Source organism: Marmota monax, unplaced genomic scaffold, assembly GCF_021218885.2.
Source record: "Marmota monax isolate L192 unplaced genomic scaffold, Marmota_monax_Labrador192_F-V1.1 WCK01_AAM20220418_F8-fsc00140, whole genome shotgun sequence".
Taxonomy (NCBI): domain Eukaryota; kingdom Metazoa; phylum Chordata; class Mammalia; order Rodentia; family Sciuridae; genus Marmota; species Marmota monax.
In genome coordinates, this window is record NW_026694256.1 from 4925226 (window position 1) to 4946074 (window position 20849).

General features: G+C 34.0%; 1 protein-coding gene and 1 long non-coding RNA gene across 10 annotated transcripts in view; one reads left to right on the forward strand and one right to left on the reverse strand.

The window, feature by feature from the left end:
• Trdn (triadin) overlaps positions 1-20849 on the reverse strand; it is a 260113-nt gene that overhangs the window by 201895 nt on the left and 37369 nt on the right. For all 8 annotated transcript variants that reach the window (XM_058586269.1, XM_058586273.1, XM_058586270.1 and 5 more), the window contains exon 5: positions 19623-19700. In XM_058586269.1, coding sequence (XP_058442252.1) covers positions 19623-19700 — 78 coding nt within the window. The remainder of the gene's footprint in view (positions 1-19622; positions 19701-20849) is intronic.
• LOC131425036 (uncharacterized) overlaps positions 207-20849 on the forward strand; it is a 37887-nt gene continuing 17244 nt past the window's right edge. The window contains exons 1-3 of one of the 2 annotated variants that reach the window (XR_009228841.1): positions 207-398; positions 10677-10728; positions 20491-20572. This is a non-coding gene — a long non-coding RNA (uncharacterized LOC131425036). The remainder of the gene's footprint in view (positions 399-10676; positions 10729-20490; positions 20573-20849) is intronic. The other variant, XR_009228840.1, reaches the window with a different exon arrangement.

Genomic DNA, 20849 nt, shown 5'->3' on the forward strand with positions numbered 1-20849 from the left:
GAATTATTTTGTTTTGCTTTCTTTTTATAGGTTTAATCATGTTAGGAATGATATATTTTGCCATTAACAATACCTATTTTGATTTAGATGATTTTCAAATCTGGCTTTTGTCAACAGGCATTTACAGCTAGGTGACATTTGTCTGGCAATGTGTTGGGGACATAACTTCCACTGCCCTTTCTGAGTGATTGTATCAGGGAAAGTTCTCAGACAATCTTTGCACTCAGAGTTCCAAGTAGGTTTGGGTGCCATGTGGAAGTGTGTGGTGTCTCTAAACTTCATGGAACACCCCTCTTTCCAAAATCTGAGAAAGTCTCTGTCTGACAGGTAAAGAGAGAACCTCAAGTGCTGCTCAGCCATGACCATGTAACAATTGGACATCCCGGGACACTTTTCTGGTAAGCAGACTCATTTCACATCACAAAATTGTGTGCTAGTACATACTTGTTGGATTAGAGTGTTCAGTGATTTTTAGATTTGAGACAGTGATAAGTATGGTTTAATGTTGGCAATTGACTGCTTTTTATCTTAGATTAATAGGGTTATTTACCCTATATTTGAAATATCTGTATCTTTGCCATTTGTCATTTTTCTGTCATTTCAGATACAGGTGTATTCAAAAGTTTCCATTACCCAGAACTATTATAAGAGTTACTATGCTGAGGAAATTCAATGTGTAGTTCCGAGATGAATGCACAAGTTGTCTACTAATGACTGTGTCTTATTAAAAACAGGAATTAATTCATCCCCTTAGGTTTAGAGCTTTTTACCTACAAGATCAAAGACAACGCTTTCTTTTAGTGTTGAAAGTATAATTTATAAAGAGTGACTTTTCAAAACTCCTAGAGAAAATCTAGTGTTGTAGAGAGAAATATATTCACACTTTGTCTAATTATGTCTACACTATACTGTTGCCGCTCAACCAATAAGGAGTATAAAGTCAAGAAGTCAAAGTTTGACAGTTTCAAAGTTAAAAGTAAAACCAACTGAATTCTGCTTTTCCTTTTCCTAAATGTTTAGCTATATAAAATATGGAAATCACGTTAAAATTCGAAATAAAAATACTTTTGGTTTAAAAATCATTATATTCAGCTTCCTTGGAAGAAATTTTATGTAGCAGGATGTTTTCCATCTCATCTAAATAAATGCATATGCCAGGCAATTGAACAGGCATTTGTTAAACATTGCCATCTGATGTCAGATATCAGAAGAGGGGTTAAGTAAATTATAGACCACTTGCAAATATTTTTAAGCCCATACTAAATATCAATGCCTTAGTTACCATGAAATCACAATACAGTACCCAGTCTCTAAGTTTCATAACATAGATGAATAAATAATTTTTAAAAACTCTGTGCCAATTAGTCAATATTATACTGAACTTCAGAATGAAAGTAGCTGTTGAGGCCATAAGGCAGAAGTCATTATTTTATTTTAAGAAAATGCTCTTGTGCAGTAAATTCTCCCCTTTGAATATAGCTGGGATTTTATTGTGGCAATACGGTATTCTTGCCTTGGTTCAGATTGAATTAATGCTTCTATTACACATTCTGCCTGTGATTACAGCCATACACTGTGAGAGTCATGAATAAGAGCAGAAGTCCACAAAAAGCAGGCATAAATAATGTACTTTAATAACATTTTTATGAATTAGACCTTTAAGCTGTCATTATGGGACTTATTTTATTCACAGTGAATTTCATTTAAAACATCAACTTCTGAAGAATCTGCATTTCTTCACGCACTATTGTCTATGTTCTCTAGGTGATTTGGCAGGAGTGGAATTAAATTTTTCATTTATAAAAGACATAACAATTTAATTATATGCTAGTTGGATATAAAAATGGCCCGTGCTTCTTCCACGAAAACTCTCCTTCCCTGACGTTTTTTTTCTCCCTCCACTGTCAACAGTACTCTTCTTTTCCCATGTGACTCTGCACTTGCATACATACTTCATCTTCACTCTCTCTTCCAATTTGCTGTTCTGTTTGCAACAGAGAAGGATTAGAGCATTTAACACCACTGGTTTTCCAAGAGATAGCAATTAAATGTGTCTATAGGATGCGAATTAATCAGCATATTGCCTTTTTCTGGCGAAAGTGTCATAAGCCTTGAGATGATGGATTTATCTGGCAGAGATCACAGGAAAATCTGGTTGGGAGAGAAATCCTCTCTACAGCGTGAAGCTCTGAGCCAACAAACATGTTATTAGCTTCTGCATAAATTAACATCAGATGAAAGAAAAATTAAATGACTTACTTTTTACTTTCTAAACCGTTACAATGGGCTTTTCTCTTCCTTTTAAATGTTTTTATGCTGTCTCAAAGCCAGAAAATACATAATAGTTAATTACAGTTGTAAAGTTTTCTAAGATGCTGGTTCCTAGCAAAACGAGGAAACTAATGCAAGTTGTTTCATTTTTGTCTCATGTTTTGTTCCTCCCTCTTTGCTTTTCTAATGTGATTATCCAGATTCTGCATGTCAGATGAATATTTTCTTTCCAACACTCTATGGCCAGGATTGACAAAGCTTGGTTTCAGTCAAGTAAATAAGGAGTAGTTTCTTTCATAACAATACATTCCAACATTCCTTGTCACTGTCACCTTGTTTGTCTAGAGTGACAGAGATTGGACTGGAACTCAGCTCATGGTATCACCATGGAAAATTCATTTAAGCAGATAAGCTGAATTACATGAGTGATTATTAGAGTTTTCCCAATGTTATCTACAGAGACATGGGGCAAGAGAGAAAACATAGTGACTTTGGTCTGGATTCTGTCCCTGACCCTTCCTGGCTGTGTGATATTGGGCAATGTGTTGTCACATGCTACATTTCTTTTTCCTCGTTTGAAAAGTGGGGGTAATAAAATCTCCCCTGCTATATTGTTGTGGGGAATGGAGATGACTGAGCTAAAGTGTCTGGTGCAGAGAATGGAGTGGATGTTCAAACTATAATGAGTAATAAGTAGCTTCTTACTATAGTCTATAAATAATAAAAATATGACCACATACAATTTAGTAATTTATCTAGGTACAAGACCTATTTATAGATTTGAGTAAGTTCAAATTGATTCTTGTTTTTCTATATCCAAAAAATTCTATGTCTGCAATCTTTTAAATTGAGAACTTAAGGAAAAATATGTATATGGAGAAATAAGTATATTACAAAGAAGCATTTTGCTAAAATGAATAAAAGTAGATTTGTCTCAATTCTGCTATTATCATAGCAATTGCTTTATGTAACTGTAGGTAAAGCATAGATCTTCTGTCTTTAACCATAAAAGGTAGGAAAATTCATACAATATATTTAAGACCTTCTTCCCTTCTTTATTCTTTATTTCTAAAATGAAATATGCATCATTTTACATTTATAATTTTATTTTTCTGGGAACAAATTCAAGCTTCAGAAGTGTAAATAGCTATTGCATGTTTTGTGAATTTTAAATGGCTTAATTTTTTTTAAGCAAGAGAAAAGTCCATTTGAGGGGCTTAAAATTAATATGTATATATATTGATATAATGTCAGGTGATGATAAGGCTTAGAAAAAAATACATCTTGATTTAGAAGCTTAGGGAATTAAAAGATGGAAGATGGCATTGCTTTATTTATTTGTTTGTTTATTTTTTAGGGTGAATCAGGGGTAAATCTTTATGGATAATATTTGAAAAAAGTGGGAGAACTTTGGGCTTCTTAGAACTTTTCAGCAAAGGAAAAGAGACTGCCAAAACCTTTAAGTCAGAGCATGCTAGATATATAATAATAATGACAACATGGGAATAAGTTTGGCTAGATTGAAAACCTCAGGAGGAGAGTGCTTAGAAGTGTGGCCAGAACTTTAGCAAGGCCAAGCCTGTGAATGCTGTTGTTTGTACTAGAAATTTTCCATTTCACAGAAAGTAACATGGAAGGCTACTAGGAGGTTGTAAGCAGAAGTTATATGTTCTAAGTTCCTTTAAAGGGAACTTGCTTGTTGTCAGGTAGTATCAATTAACCCATTGGATTTTGTAATTGTATTGCAAGGAAGAAAACTTAGAACACATAAAAAAGAATTCAACATTATTCTTTTTCACCCTTATCCCCCCAAAATTACATCTGAATTTTATTTGAGACTCTTGAAGGGATGAAACATTATAGAAACATAAAGAGTTCCTCCCTTTACATTGTAGTTAGGTTGCTATGACAGCGAAATTCTCTAAATTGAGACTTCGCTTGAGTTATCTGGCCTTTCAGAGCCTGAATACATTTATTTATTTATTTAGCCTTGATTTTTTTTAAGTGCTAGCTGAATTATTCTTAGGAACCAAATCTTCTCATTATGAGCTATTAACAACAAACAAGTATCAACCACAAATTCTGTAGTGCTTTTCAATGACTACAAAGTGACAATTTAGTCACTTAAATCAACAAATGTTCATTTAACCTTATGTCCAACCACTTGCAAGAGTCTGGTTTTAATAAAGACTCCTTCCAAGAGCTTCAGGTGTGAGAATAATAAGTGAGAAAACTCACAATTACTGTAAGGACTATGAAAGGTGTGGGGGAGCCAGTCAGAAAGCCCACACTCAGGAGGACCCAGTAAAGTGAGAAAGCTGCTACTGCAGTAACCTTAGGTGCAGTCTCAAATGGTGTGTGGGAACTGATGCTGCAGCAAGTATACAAGTGTTAGCACCAGTGCTGGCTGTGGGCATTGAGATACACAGTTCATGCCTTGCAGATTCAGGCTGAGAACACTAACCGATACCTCATCCTTCATTAAGTAAATGTCCTGAGCACCCCAGATCTAAATCCAAACCTGTTCAGGATGCATTTTTTTTTAATGAAAAAGAGAGAGAGAGATCTCAATTACTTATTTCATACAGTCAAAGCAAGGTTTAAAACAAGGTTTAGTTTTGTTTAGAACCACTGCAAGATGATAAGAAATTATACCAATGGAATACAGTACATGACCTTACATAATTAGCATATACTTAGTCCTCAGGTTAAAGTCTACACTTCCTGTAACTAGTAAGAAGATGGGCTGAGGAAAGGTGAGTAGCTTGACAAGCTTTACACAACATGTAAATGACAGAATGAGGATTCAAATCTAAGGATGAAAACAAACTCAAATCTTTCTCCTGCAATATGGAAAGTGAAACTATAGGTAGATACTCTTGCAAACAGAGACAAGGGCAGAAAAGAAGCATAAGCATCTACTTCCTCATTGTCAGACTCACCTTTCAGCTCAGTTATAATAAAATTCTTTGACCTAAGGACAATTCTGTTCTGTTTCTGAATTTATTATGCAAAAAGGAATGCAAAAAGAAAGATTATTTACTACACTTTAAATTGCAAAAAAAGTTAATTCAACTCAACATTTATTAATCAAACTTAATAATATTTAAAATAGGTAAGGTAGATTTCCCTAAAACCTTTTTAAAATTCTAAAAAGTTTTTTGTTTCTTTTTTTGATGAATGATTGCATTAATCTTGGCTGGAATAAGTTGTGAAAGATGAAGGCTGCCACATCTATTCATTTTTACTTTCTATATAGACATGAAACAGCTAAGACAACCTCTGTGGGACTTGAAAGGGCAACAGGGATAGGCTGGGTTTTATTTTTCCTCTTAGGGCTTTCACATGTTAGAAAGCAAATGCTCAATAAGTTTGTTTGACTTGTACTCAAGTGAGATTCTTTCAGTCCCATGCATTTGTCTCTGTGAATAACTGAAATGAACAATTGCTCTTTTTGGTTTGGTAATAGATGTTGCTATTTGGAGATTCATGAAAATTTCTTTTAACCTTTTAAATTTTTAGGCAGAATCAATGCTTGCTCAAAACATTTCATTGTGAACTTTTACAATGTGTTTTTTACAGGTGTAAGGAAAACATAAATACAAGATTCTAACAGTTTTTCATTTTCAACATCATGTTGTTTAGATAACATTACTCCTGTATTTATCTATATGCTTTTTGTACATTTTTCTGTAATTGGAAATGGATTGTGAAAATACTTCATTACATTTTAAAATGTCAAGAATGCCTAGAAACATTGGAAAATTGAGCTTTTCCTTCTCATGACTAAATTATTGGTTTTCAGAGAAAAAGTTGACTCAAAGTGAAAATACACTTTAAAGTATGATTTCAAAGATATTGTCATTTTTATAGTAGGTCCTTGAGAAGTTTTGATTTGATTTAATTAATATATCAGAAAGACTCAATAGTTATTTTCAATATGATTTGACTTTAAAATTACCAAAAGTTACTAGCATATTTGGCATATTTATAAGTTTGATTCTCAATTGAAACTTTCAATATTAAAACTATGCCTAATGGATATTAATTCTTAAAATGAAACAAGTGCCTATTCTAAGAATTCAATTTTTCAAGTTGTAATACTTTTAATTTCAAACTGGGTTTATTTTAACTAACAAATTAACATAAATTTTAGCATCTTTATACCAAATAAGTAGCATATTTTTATATCTGTATTTTACATATTAATTATAATGTTTATTGTAGAGTAAAAATATTTTTGCACAAATCCTCACTTTATTGAAGTAAGCATTTATTATTCTTTATTGAATGAATAATTGCCAAGATTCTTGACTCCGTTTGGCCAAAACAGATCCAGTTTCAAAGATGCAACCACTTTTCTCACTGGTTATAGACAGGAAAGATAACATGACTTGCAACAATACATAGTAGGAAAAAGAATTTATATGAAGCTAATACAGAAGCAAGTAGATATTTAATAAAGTATTTATAAACAAGAGCTTTGAAAGAAACCACTCTTATTTCATAAAATGTTTTATGAGAAAAAATTTGCTGGCAAAAAAAAAAAAAAGAATTGCAATCTGAATTCCATAATAAGAAAGGGATTACAAGATCATATTCACTGAGATATACTAACCATCTCCCCTTAACTTATTTTTTGGTGTTTTATAATACAAAAATGCAAAACAAAAACAATTTTTTCAAACCACATAAAAGTTATGAATGAGCAAGTAGGTAGAATGTTGGCTGTGATGTCAACATTCTCCTTACTGTTTTTACTTTAGCTTGGGTGCCACTCCTTGACCTCAAGAGTGAAAGCACACTATTTCTGTATGGTCAAAACAGATAGTGAAACAGGTTTTCCTTATGTATTTTCTTTATCCATTCACCAGGTGATGGAAACTTATGTTGGTATCCTATCTTGGCTATTATTGTGAATAGTGCCTTAGTAAATATTGGGGTGCCAGTGTCCCTGAACACACTGATTTTATTCCTTTGAATAAATACCCAACAGTGGGATTTTTGGATTATATGGTACTTCAACTTTTAATCTTTGAAGGACCTCCATATGGTTTTTTCATGATAGCTATAATAATTTACACTCCTACCAACAGTGTACAAGGGTTCCCTTTTCTCCATGATCACCAGTACTTGTATTTTTGTCTTTTTGATAAGAACCATTCTTACTGGAATGAGATGATATCTCACTGTGGTTTTGATGTGCATTTCCCTAATGAGTAGTGTTTTTGGGTATTTTTGTAATTATATCTGTTGGCCACTTGATATGCCTTTTTTGAGAAATTTCTGTGTAGCTTTATTAATTATTTTTAAATCAGATTATTTAAGTTTTTGCTATTGAGTTTTTTTGAATTCCATGCATATGCTGAATATTAACTGCTTGTCAGATGTATAGCTTGCAATTGTTTTCTCTTATTCAGTAGGTTTTCTCCTCACTCTGATTGTTTCCTGTGTTGTTTAGCTGCTATTTAGTTTGATGCAATCCCATTAGTCTATTTTTGCTTTTGTTTTCTGTATTGTAGGAGTTTTGTCTAAAAAATCCTTGCCCATTCTATTCTTAATTGAGCTTCCCAAGGTGCCCTAATCATAGCTACTTCCCTAAAACTCTTTCTTCCAAAAGCACCAATAAGGACTTATTTCATTCTGTTCTGTGCCTTCTATCCCCTTCTTTTGACCTCTCCTCACCTTTCAGATCCTGTGTTTTCTTCTGGGAAATAATCCTTGCATGTGCAAATAGAATTAATTTAACTCCACTTTTTCTGCTCACCCAGCATATCTTCAGAACAAAATTACAACAGTTCTTACCAGAAAAATCTAGAATATTCCTTAGAATGGCGCAGAAAAGTTGTGAATAATTTGTTAATATTTGTGACCCCCATCACCCATGTAAGTAATAGTTTTTTTAAGAAAAATTATTTTATAAGCCATTGGAAGGCTAAAGTCAAAGTCTGTTTTTTCAGTTACCAATGTTGCACTGTTATTAATTTCTTAGATTTGGTAAATGAACCAGAGTTTTATAAGATGCTAACATTAGAGGAATTTGCTAAAGGGTATACAAGAACTCTCTGTGTTACCTTCACAATTCTTCTGCAATGTAAAACCATTGAAAAAAAAAAATTAACCAGAACAGCAACATAATATTGGAAGGATTAAGCCTCTGAAATAAAACATCTGTTTTCATTTGATGGTATTGATTAGCCCACAGTAAAAAAAAAAAAAAAAAAATGAAATAAATGGTTTCTGTGAAGGGAAAAGGATTGAATAAGAAAAGCATGATAAAATCTCGGAGCTGTAATAGATTTAACATATCTTCTATTTCAAAAATATCACCCTGCTGATGAAAAAAGTCTTTGAGAGCTATATGAGACTAAACTTTACATTTGGAACTTGAGTTTAAACTCATGAATACAACTTAGTGTATATTTGCCAGAGAGAAAACAGAGAGGCTGAAGTAGATTATGATGATTTCTGATCAATCTAATGGTCCCACTCAGTCTTTGTGCTCTATCCATATCTGGAGCACTTGGCACTGTTGGACCTTTTCCTACTTCATATTCTAACATCCTTGACGTTCTTATTCTGTCTTCTGAGGATATTTGCAATAGTGAATTTAATGCATTAACTCAGTAAGATAAGGTAACATTTATTTGGTCAAAGACCAATCTGGATGTTTCTACAAAGATCTTTGTTTAGGTGCAGTTAACATTTATTTTAGTAAACTATGAGCAAGGTGGATTGTCCCCATTAATGTAGAAGCAGTCAACACTGAAGGCCTTAAGAGAAGAGGTTGCGAATGAAAAAGGAATGTTCTTTCAAAATTTGCAGACTCAAAACAGCAACATCAACTCTTCCCCAGGTTCCCATCCTGCCTCCATATCCTACAGATATCAGACTTGCCAGCCCCAACAGTTGCATGAGCCAATACTTTAAAATTAATCAATCTCTTCCTGGATTGGTAGGGAGAGAGAAAACAATATATAGATACAGATCCAATCGAATAGTTAGTTCTGTTTCTTTGGAGAAGCCAGACTAATGTTCCCCTGTATTTCTCTTCTTAGATAGACTGTATACTAAATAGGTTCACCTATACTCAGGGTGAACCTACTATTCTAATATATTTGGACCAAATGTTGTTGAGATCAGTTGTTCCTTGGGAGATTGACTAGTGTCATTAGGAATGGAAATGTTTCTGTGATCAAGAAACACACAGAGACATACACACAAAATGGAAATCATCGAGTTAAAAAATTATGCATAATTGTTTTAATCCAGAGTGTTTATTGGATACATTGGTATATACAAGAGTATTTTCTGAATGTCCAGGAAGTAGATTAAAGTTGTCTGAAAGTATTCCATCATAAAACTTTTTTTCTACCAAGAATATCATAGAAATAGAGTTGCTCATAAGATACTTCACAAAAAATTTGTGCTAAGTTTATGACCCCATTAACTGTACATCCCTCATTTGTGAACTCCTGATACCCCTATAGTATTCAGCTGTCCACTTGAAGTGATTTGTGTGATCCAAGACAAAAATATTCCCTGATGTGGCCATCTTCATTTTTCTCCCCATGTCCAGTCTCCACCTTAACCTTTATGGATTGTATTAAATAATCCTAAAGCTCTCTGGATTGGGGTTATTTTGGCCTGTGGTGCAACATTAAGAGATAATAAAGCAGGGAGAGAGAGAGAGAGAGAGAGAGAGAGAGAGAGAGAGAGAGAGAGAGAGAGAGAGAGAGAGAGAGAGAGAGAAATAGGCATTTATTCCCTAGTTTCCTCTACATATACCATTTTATAGTGCATTGTTGGGTGTGTTCCCCACTGAAGGATACAACATTGTTTTGTTTGGTCATCTCTTTGCTAAGTTATAAGGCTTTCTGTGACAAAAAAATACAACTTCATCCCCTGCCTCTTCACATTATGGTTGATAAGGGCTTCCTGCTTGGGTTAACCCTGGAGTGCTCAAACGTTGATAAATATTTTACTCATTAAACTCTTAATCACACATTTGAGTGTTCCAGGAACCCTGATACACTCAGCAAGCCCAAAATTGAACTCATTATTATCTTTCAAAAACTGTTCTTTTTCTTAATGCCATTCATTTACCCAAGTCAGATAAGAACTTTAGAAATTATGATGAGCCCTAACACTTAATTGCCATTCTAATAGAAATAGACTAAGCCTTGTTAAGATACACCTGGTTTCCAATTGCAATTACACCATTTTTATATCTGTGCTATCTTATGCAATTTACTTGATTTCTCTGATCTTTGTGAAATAATTATATTATATTCACTGCTTGGAGCTGTTTCTAGAGTAAAATGTGATTCTTTAGAACAACAGTAGCATAATTTTTCCCCATGAATTGTTGTCTCCTAAATGTGTCTTGTCCTCCAAACCTTCAGGCCCAGACCTCACCAATTCATCTCTTCTATAGATGACACAATGCTCTAAGAGGTAAATCAAGTCATAGTCTTCTCTGCTCAACTGTGTAAGCATCTCACAATCTATGAGGAAGTGTAGAAAGTGTGAGGAGGTGTGTACAAAGCCTTTCAGGATACAATCCCAATCCTGTACTAAATTTCATATAAGAATTTCAGGTATACTGACAAATCTCATAAATGCAATTAATTAATTACATTATATAGACACTAATAAAAAACATAAAGATTAATAATTTGCTATAATGTAAGTAATTTTCTGATGTAAAAAATTATAATAACAGCAACTAATAGTTGCATTCCTAACCGTGCTAGGCAATGAGTTGTTATATGCATTATTTAATTTAGTTTCCTTAGCAACTTTCTGAGTTAAGTAGGTACTAAAAGTTTGGTTTACACATTTTATGAAAATTTATAATAACTAAAGGTTCATTCCATTAAAAAATCACCAAAAGTTGTGAGCTTATTTTACCACAAAACAAATAAAAAATATTTTATTGGCCTGATAAAACCTATTGTGTCATGAAGTTAATGGAATAAGAAGTGAGGAAAAATTTCTATTTTATTATTTTATGTTTTTGCTTCTCAGGATATATCTCACTGAAGAGCCAAGGTGGTAAAGTTCTCAGTTTAATAGAATTGTAAATAAAACATTACTAGCTCCTGTAGAACATTGTCCTCTGATGCATCCTGTGGTAAAAAATAATCTTATATTAAATTTTGTATGATGCTCCTTTCTCCTCTGAATCTACATAAATCCAACTAACTTACTCTTTATGACCCAATACAGGGCTTATAGTTTCAATACATGGCCTCACCTCATTCATAGTTCATCTTCCTCTTAACTTTTATAATCTTTGTGACCTGTACAACTAACTTTCATATTTCACTGAATGCTTCATGGGATTACCCATTGCCCCAACAAAACAAATTAGACATCTTTATCAAAACATAACCATGCTTTATACTTCCATAGTGGCTATTGGCAAAGCAATGGAGGCTTTCCTTTGTCACTAAGAAAGCTCATTACTAATCCACCATCTGGGAAGAAAAAAAGAAAAAAAAAATGAATATAAAAGCAAAGAAAGACTTGAGGTACCATTAAAGTTTAGTCTCAAGATTACTCGACTGATTAGTATCCAAAGTGAAATTGGGCAGTGTGACTGGTCTTCTCTCTAGAGTAAGGAAACTTATAATATACATAAATGCCCATTAATTGCTTGTGGGTGGAAGGTTTTAATTCCTTAGTTATCAATAACAAAAATAAGGCTTGGGAGAGCTCTTTGTTGAGTAGGTGGAAAGAAAAAAAAATGTTTTTCAGAATAACTGTTTGAAGATGAATGGAACCAGATCTGATAATATTGCCTATACAAGAACTATATTAAACAGTTTTTTCCACATTTCATGGTGATTGGGGAGGGGATGACTGCCTGAAGTTGTCTTTTCTAATTACTGAGGATCCTATAAAGGAGCGTGGGGATAATTTTCCCTAAGATTTACAGTTCTTGGGGTAAGCCTTTAGTGGAAATGCTGACTAACATTTGGTGATGAGAGGGCTCTCATGCTAAGGGTCAAAACCACCTTTAATGTTAGTGTTTCAAAATATTACTTCTTTAGGGGGAGGGAAATAAACTCACATATATCTGCTGTATTTGCATAATAAATTAATAACTCCTCGGGGCTTTTGAAACTGTGGGTCTTTCAAACCTGGTGAGAGTCCTGAAAGATGTGAAAATTAATTGTCTCAAAATTTAATAATTTTTGAAAGATTTTAAGAATCAATATTATACTTGCCAAATCCATTTCTAAGTTTGTTCTAGTTAAGCTATGTCCAGAATTAAATATTAATTGACAACAACGAGCCAATGATTCCTTGGAGTGGCTATTAAGCAAAATGTTTTCAAAGTTATCATGGCCAATTTTCCCTAGGCACCTATGCTATAAAAATATAGAACGAGTCAAAGGAAGAAGTGATGTAATATACAATTAGCTCCTTTGTGTTCAAAGATTCAAGGCAATAAGTTCTTCACTGTGGTGTACAAAGTGTGCAGTGGACAGAGAGTGAACCCAAGGAAGGCATGACACAAATTGGAGGCACATAGTAAGTGGTTGGAGGTAAGAAGTACCATGACACTTACCAGTACAGAGCAAGTGCCGTGAGAAACCATTATTATTATTTTTTAATGCTATGAAAGCTCAACAAAGGCTATTAAAGGCTTTACAGAAATGTGGAGCACTTTTACCCATAACAAGGTTTAGGAGTTTTCAGATTTCTACTGATAATGTTTCTAAATTGTTTCCAAACTCCTGTGAGCAAATTTAATGATTCAATCTATATATAAGTAGTACTTTTTGAAACCATTAAAATTGAAATGTTTATACTCCTATAATCTAAACTATATTTCTCAAACCAAATGGCATCATCTATTGCTACATGTAAGTTTCTCCTTTTTATATAAAGCCTTTTTCTTGCAACTTAGTCCTGAGGAAGTTCCAGACCAAAATAGTGCATCAAGAGGACTGGCATAATCAGTTTCAGTAAAAACAGCTTGATTAATACTAAATATGTCCTAGCTCCTAATCAATTATGTTAATGAAGTCATAGGCAGCACATCTGCGAGCCTTGACAAAGCCTGTGATCTCAGCTTAGCTTGGTAAGATGGACTCCTTGGGAGCTGCTCAGTGTTCACAGTCTCCATGCACAAACTCAGTCTCTGCACATTACAAACAGTTAGTATTAACAAAAGTCTCCTGGTCCTGAAATATTGTTATTTTATTCATTTAAACATACTACTGAATTCTAGAATAAAATGTCAAATTAAATCACTCTTTAAATATAACAATGAAGCTTAAGTGTCTCACTTAACAAATGACACATTGTTTTCCAGGTGACAGATTGACAGGCAAAACATTTGCTACTTAGTGTTTTATGAACCTCTGCTAGGAGATAAATTGAAGGCAAACATTTGCATAATCTGACTATCAACATCTTCCTCAAATTGGGAAATCTGATTTCTTTGATTTATGTCCATCTTGTTAGAATATGATACAACTTCAGGTGTCACTATTATTTACAAACTGCCTCTTGTCCTGTGGACATTGGGCAGGGACATAGTTACTTGCCAATTTTGTGTTAAATTATCTCAAGTCACATGAATTATTAAATCTAAATGTCAAAAGAAATACAACTATGATTTTTCTCTTTGTCTTTTAGACTGTGATCTAGAGGATTTGTTCTAAATCACTTGTTTACTCTTTAGGTAAAGTACATATAGTACTAGCCAGTGATGACATGACTCCATTTTTGTTATTACCTTCAGAATAAACTTAAATTTTAGTCAAAAATTTAAAAATATGTAACTACTATCAGTTAAAAGCATGTACAAAAGATGATTAAAGTCAAGAATCTATTCTACATAAAAATTCTGATGGAAATGAAAGAGAAAATCATTGGTCCTCAAAAAGAAATATTTAAACAACTCTAATTACATGATGTAAGCACTTCAAGTGCTTTACTTATATCTTTACTAAGCTTACAGGTTACCAAGTCTTATAAACTAAATGTGTCTCCAGCTCAAATGCATATGTTGCAGTGCGGACACTGACCCCATATGACTGCTTTGGAGATGGAGGCTTTGAGAGGTTAGAAAGAAATGAGGTTAGAAGTGTGGAACCCTGCTCCTATAGAACTGGTATCTTTATAGGAGAGACCCTGGAGCTCTCCTCTTCTCTGCAGGTGAGAAAAGAGAAAGCAATCTGGAAGAGAGCCCTCATCAGCTGGTACCCTGATCTTGGACTTCCAACCTCCAGAACTATGAGAAAACGAATTCCTATTGTTTAACCTATCCTGTGGGCCTTTGTCAGAACTGTAAGACAACAAGGTCAATAAGGAACTTAAAAACTTTATATCAAGGAGAAATTCTTCTCACATTGTTCTCTCACACAGTTCTCTCACACAGAGAAATGATGTCTGGAGCCAAGTGGGTGAATGGGTGAAGTGGAGGCATGGGAGTTAAAGGTGGCTCGGGAACTCACTCCATTCCATGCATTCACATTGAAAAACAAATAAATGAAAGGCTCCTGTGAGCCAACATGAAGTGTGTTGACTGAGGGGGATGGGAGACAAGAGTTCCACACCCTGGACTACTTAGGTTTTAACCATTTTGCTAAAGAAAGAATGTCATTGTGGAGTCTATGAGGAAGATACTCACAAACTAGGCTAAATTATGGTGTCCAATAACCAAAGAATAGCATTCTTCCCTGCCCCCACTTTTTTCATCAGATTGGTATTAATATTATACTGACTTACAGGTTGTATGGAACTTTAATTTGAAATTTGTAATTGATAATTCATCCAATGTGTACAGATGAACAAAGCGAAATATTTTAAATACTATGTAATAGGTAGTTGTAATTTACAAGTAAATTTGACTCCCACCCCCATTCCCATTGACTTTTCTCCTGCTCTTTTGTGAGTCTTTCTGGAATGCTTTAGGTACTTGACCTGAAACACTTCCTGTTTTTCCAGACAATGAGAGGACAAAATGTCTCCATGAGTAGCATTCCAGTCTTTCAGAAGGACATTTGACCCATTTAACAGGAGACTCATGTGGTTAAATCTACATTAGAAGCCTTTTTAGAAATACAACATTGCCCTTGACCTCATTCTAACATAATCTAGGGATTTGCCACTCAGATAGGATCCTGTACAACAGCATCAGTAATACTTACAAGAAATGAAGATGCAGAAATTCAGGACCCAGCCCAGACCTAATAAATTTGAATACAGTTTTACAGCATTCTCAGATGATTTATGAGTACCTTCAATTTTGAAAGTATGGCCAGGGTACTTGTGATCACCATCAAAATATCATGTTTCCATTAGAGAACTGCATGGAATCTAAAGCATAAAACTTTTTTGTCTTCATATTCCAAAACTTATTGTTTCAGAAGTATAGAGTATAGGGTTCCTCATACTCCAAGTACTACATTGTCATATATTAGAGTCATTCCTAAGCATTGAACTGGGAATCCAGAGCTGAATCCCAGTCCTCCCATTGACTTTTTTCACAAACAAATTCAAAGTCTTCATTTGCTCATTGTTACTGATAACAACTACTTTTCATGATTTTTGAATATAACTATAAAGTACATGCAAAGAAAGCAAACATAACACTCAAAATAAATGTGAGTTGAAGAGTAGAGTACAGGCATGGCTTGGTCAGGATCTGGTTGCCCAAGTGCAGAAAACATGCTCATGTTGGAACACAATTGTAGGAAAAGAGCACATTCTCAACTATTCAAATCTTTCCCTGGCCATTGAATGTGTGAATAATAAAAGCATAATAAATAGGAATCATTGGAATTGGTGGTCAGTTGTACAATTTACCCCTTACCAAAGCAAATTTAATATAAAAAAATTGATAAAAGGATACTTGAAGAGGACTACCAACTTCTAATATTTGGTGTAAAACAATTGATTGTCTGTGTAAGGTTTGTTATATATAGGAAAAAAACAGTAGCTCTCAAAATTTAATGTGTAAAGATTGAGCTGAGGTGTTTTTTAAAAATGGAGATTTCTTTCCTGTCTGACATGCTAGAGAATCTGGTTTGCTAGATAGATACAAGATATGGTAGGAATATGCATTTTAAGGAGATTTATAATTGATTTTGATGCTTTCAACCTACAAACTCTTTGTGAAAAATTGTACTAAGCCAATAAAATTCAGTCCTGGGAGAATTCCCTAAGCTCATCAAAGTCAAATACAATAATATAATAGTAATTATTATAGTTTTATTTTGTAAACACAGACTTTCAATCACTATAGTATGATCCAAGACACAGGATTCCCACACTCTATTTAAGTAAGAAAAAAAATTACTAGGAGAGCATTGGTGGTGACCTTTATAGGGTACCTTAAATAAACTGAAAGTAGCCTCAGACATCTCCTCTTCTTTATTGGTACAATCATTTTGGAATAGAATTTGAGGGAGATAAAAGGGAGGGGTAAGGGATAGAGAAGAGAATAGGTTACATGTGCATTTGATTGCAGATAAAAAAAAGAACATACAATATTTTCTTAAGTTCCATGTGCTTATTTAGAATAGTCTGGTACTCATTTCGGCAGCACATAAACTAATAGAATAGTCTGTTCAATAATTATGCCTGGGTGACCCATAAGAAACTCCCGTGTGAGAGTTTGAACACATCACCTTTCTGCTCTTCTGTTTTATTTCTATGGTTTCTGCTCTTATCAAATTATAGTCCACCTGGATATCTAATTCAGAAAGCATGAAGTCATTCTGATTCTTTGTTTTCCCTTAGCATCTATGTTTAATCAGATTCTTTGATCAATTAAATGGCTTGTCAAACATCTTTCTGATACATATGCTTCTCTCTACCAAAACCCTTTGTTTATTTCAGGCCTTACAACTTGATTGGGCTGATCTTTTCCTAAGCACTGCAACAAAATCTCATTGCAACAGTCTAGCCATTAGGATGATTGCTAAGTTGATTTGCTTATTCCATCCACTGGAAATTCTCCATCATTTTTTAGGAACAACAACAAAAAAAAGATCTCTTTGCCTAAGAGGAAATATTTGAACTTTTATATGCACAAAATATCTGTGTAGGATTACATAAGGAACTAATATACCAGTTGCCTATGGGGAGGAGACTGGTCATTGTAAGATAGGGCCTGGAAGGAAAAATTCACTCTATATCATTTTTGTTGTTACTTTTAAGTTTCATATCATGTAAATGAGTCAAACATTTCAAATTAAAAAAAAAATATTGATCTGGTGAAATATTTTGATGTCAGAGATTTGTGAAGGAAATTAAAATATAACCAGAATTTAGAAAGAAGGAAAGGATTAAAGTAAGAATAAAAATGTTTAATAAAATGTTGATAACTCTGCATATAATGGGAGTTTGTCAATGTTTTATAATAAAGATTTAAAAATAAAAAGAAATCTCAAGGTTAGCTTTGCAAGGCTCTTAATGATATACCCTCCCAATGCCTTTCTTTCAACTCCCCAACTCTCTCCATTCACTTTTTGCTTCTTTCTCTCCCAGCTGAACTACTTATGCTCTGTGGACCTTTCTCTGTGAACTCCTTTCTCTCTTCTCTCTCCTCTCTTTGTGTGTGCTGATCCAGCAATGCTTTTGCCTTCCTTGCCTGCTTGCTGAGAAGATGTTTCTGGCGTCCTCTTCACCTCTTCCAAGCAGATTCACATCAACCCTCCTCTAAACGTTCATGGCACTTTAAACTGACTTATGTTTTCCAGTTCTGATGACACTTTAATAATCAGCACACCTCTGCTCACCTCTTAGGAACCAGAAATCAAGTGCCCTTCTGGACACCCTGTGTTTTATATAGAGTTCTGCTGAGTCCTCCTGTGGCTGCACCCTGTCCCAAGGTAGAAGTCTGTGGAGTGGACAGAGTATAGCCACCTGGAATGTCTTCTCTCATGCCCTTTAGATCCTGGGCCCCTGAGATATTTATTTTCCCCTAAGAATTCTTACTCTGATGCCAGTGGGCCTATTCCTGAATGAATCCTCATTAGTGTGCTCACTCCTAGTTTCATGGGGTGGCCAAAACCAATGGACATCTGTGGGCAAAGTGGACAGAACTTATACAGGCAGGCTGGGATATCCACCTATGCAAACAGAAGGTCCCTTTCAGTGTGGGACATAGCTAGAGGTAGAAAGGGGGCTGTGACGTGGAGGAGATCTCCAAGTTCACTCTTGGTAAAAATGCACTGGTGCTCTTCACTCTAATTGCTTGTATATTTTGTATCTGTACACTGAGTGTTGGCAAGCACGAAATGCTTTTCTATTAATCTCTGTTATGGTTTGGATGTGAGATGTTCCCCAAAAGTGCACATGTGAGACAATACAAGAAGGTTCAGAGGAGAAATGACTGTTTGTCCTGGTCACAGCTTATACTCACAGCAGCAAAGAAGCTAAAACAATCTCCAAACCTCTAGTCCTTTGGACAATATCTGACATGATCCTATGGTTGAGATTCAATAAATAATAGTTGATGGAATTAATAAGACTAAAAGAAGTGACTTTAAAATTCTAACAAATTTGGTTTTAATGAAATTCCCCTCATTTTATTTGGCTGATCTTCAAGCAGCATCATATTTTGAAGAATTACCTATTGATAGTATTTTTACTACTAATTATATTGAACCATTTATAAGCTGTATAGATATCATATACATGATTTACACACACACACACACACACACACACACACACACACTCATACATTCATCCTCCCAATAACCCTAGAAGGTCAGTACTATTGTAACCCAATTTTAGAGACAGAAAAACTCATGAACAGTGAATTTAAGTAACATGTCAAATTTAGAAAATTTGCAAAAATTGGAGCTCACATTCAAACTCAGAACTTCTTACATTAAAGTCTGCAGACCAAACAAATTGAGTAAGTTTTGGTAAATTTGCAAGAATTGCAAGGCATAATCTTGACTATTTGTCCCTATATATTTTTTCTACTTAAACTTTTTTTTGTTATTCTAATTAGTTGTACATGATAGTAGTATACATTTTGACACATCATAAAAAAAATGGAATATAATTTCTCATTCTTCTGGTTGTACATGATGTAAAACTATATGTTTTTTGGCTTGAATTCCAGGGCAGTAATCTGGTAATCCATATGGAAGCTAAAGTTCACCAATATAGAATATTAAGAGGAAATGTTTCCTTTTCTTAAAAGGAGCAAATTGGAATTCTAGGAAAGTATATTGTACTTTATTCATAACAAAACCATGGGTGAAAATACTGCATTTTGTTACCTTAGTTACTCTTTTTCTATTCTTCCACATTCTAATGTATCCACAATAGAGGTCTTTGTATAAAAAATAAAACAAAATACTTGCCTTCAAGAACAGGTGTCGCCAGAGTCGGTCCAGAAACTTGTACTCTTGGTGATGGAGGGGGTATGGCTGGGCTTTGTCCTGTGCATAGAGTGCAGGTAAATGTGTTGGGGAAAAATTATTAATAAATTAATATTCACAACTAAAATATCTAGCTCTGTCCCTTGCATGAATAATTCATAATGCTGAGTATAAATTAATATTATTATGCAATAAGAAAACTGTTATTAGGTGGGATCTTTAAGATGATATACTTAGTGAGCTCCAGTTATCTTTAGAGCTACTTTTTGAATGCATTATTTTTCATAAATGCATATACGATGTCAAATATCTCTACTGGATTTTATTAATGGAAAATATACATGTGATCAAATAAAGCAATTTATTTTAAATATGCACTTAAAATTATAGAAACTAAAATCGCAGAAGCTGGGAGAAATCCCAATATAGAGAAAATCATCATTTTTTTCAGTTAACAAAAATTCTCAAATGATATAGTAGGCAATAAAGAAGGTTAGAATTCATAGGCCTTTTGATATTGAACTGGTACATTTTCTCCTGCCAAAATAAATGGCCTATTGTTAAGTAAATAATGAGCCAAAGGGAAAATATATTCAGCTTGAAAGGTTTCCTCAAATCTCTGGGATCATTACAAAGTATAAAAACAAAACAAAACAAACCACAACCATTTCTGAATTCTTTCTTATCCCAAGTGCTTTCTTTGATTAGCCAATACCATTTAACTTATGAATTGTAAACATTAGCAATCACATGATCCCATTTGAAATGCTTGCAAAATGTTTTAACATTACTTTTCATCATGTAAGTTCCTGTTGTATGTTTCTTTACTTTTCTTTTTTTTTTTTTCCAGGAATTGACATGAGCATGTGTACCTTTTAAAATCTCATTGACAACTAGATATTATCAAATGTCAGCAAAACTGCCTGCTTCCTGTAAGTTTCCACTCTTAAAATTCTTCAAACTTAGTTCTGTGGCAAATTATGGTTTAGTGACTGGAGCAATCAGAGTTGCACACACACCACATTCCAGGCTAAGCCCTTATGTTAAGTACAGCTCAGTCTTAATTTATTACAGAATTTTCTTGCAGTTGTACCCATACAGTTCTCCTCATGAGCATGCCAAGAGCATAAAAGCAAAGCATATTTTTGCATATCACACAACAGTCCATGTGCCGAAAAAAAAATATAAATCCATACTATTATTAACATT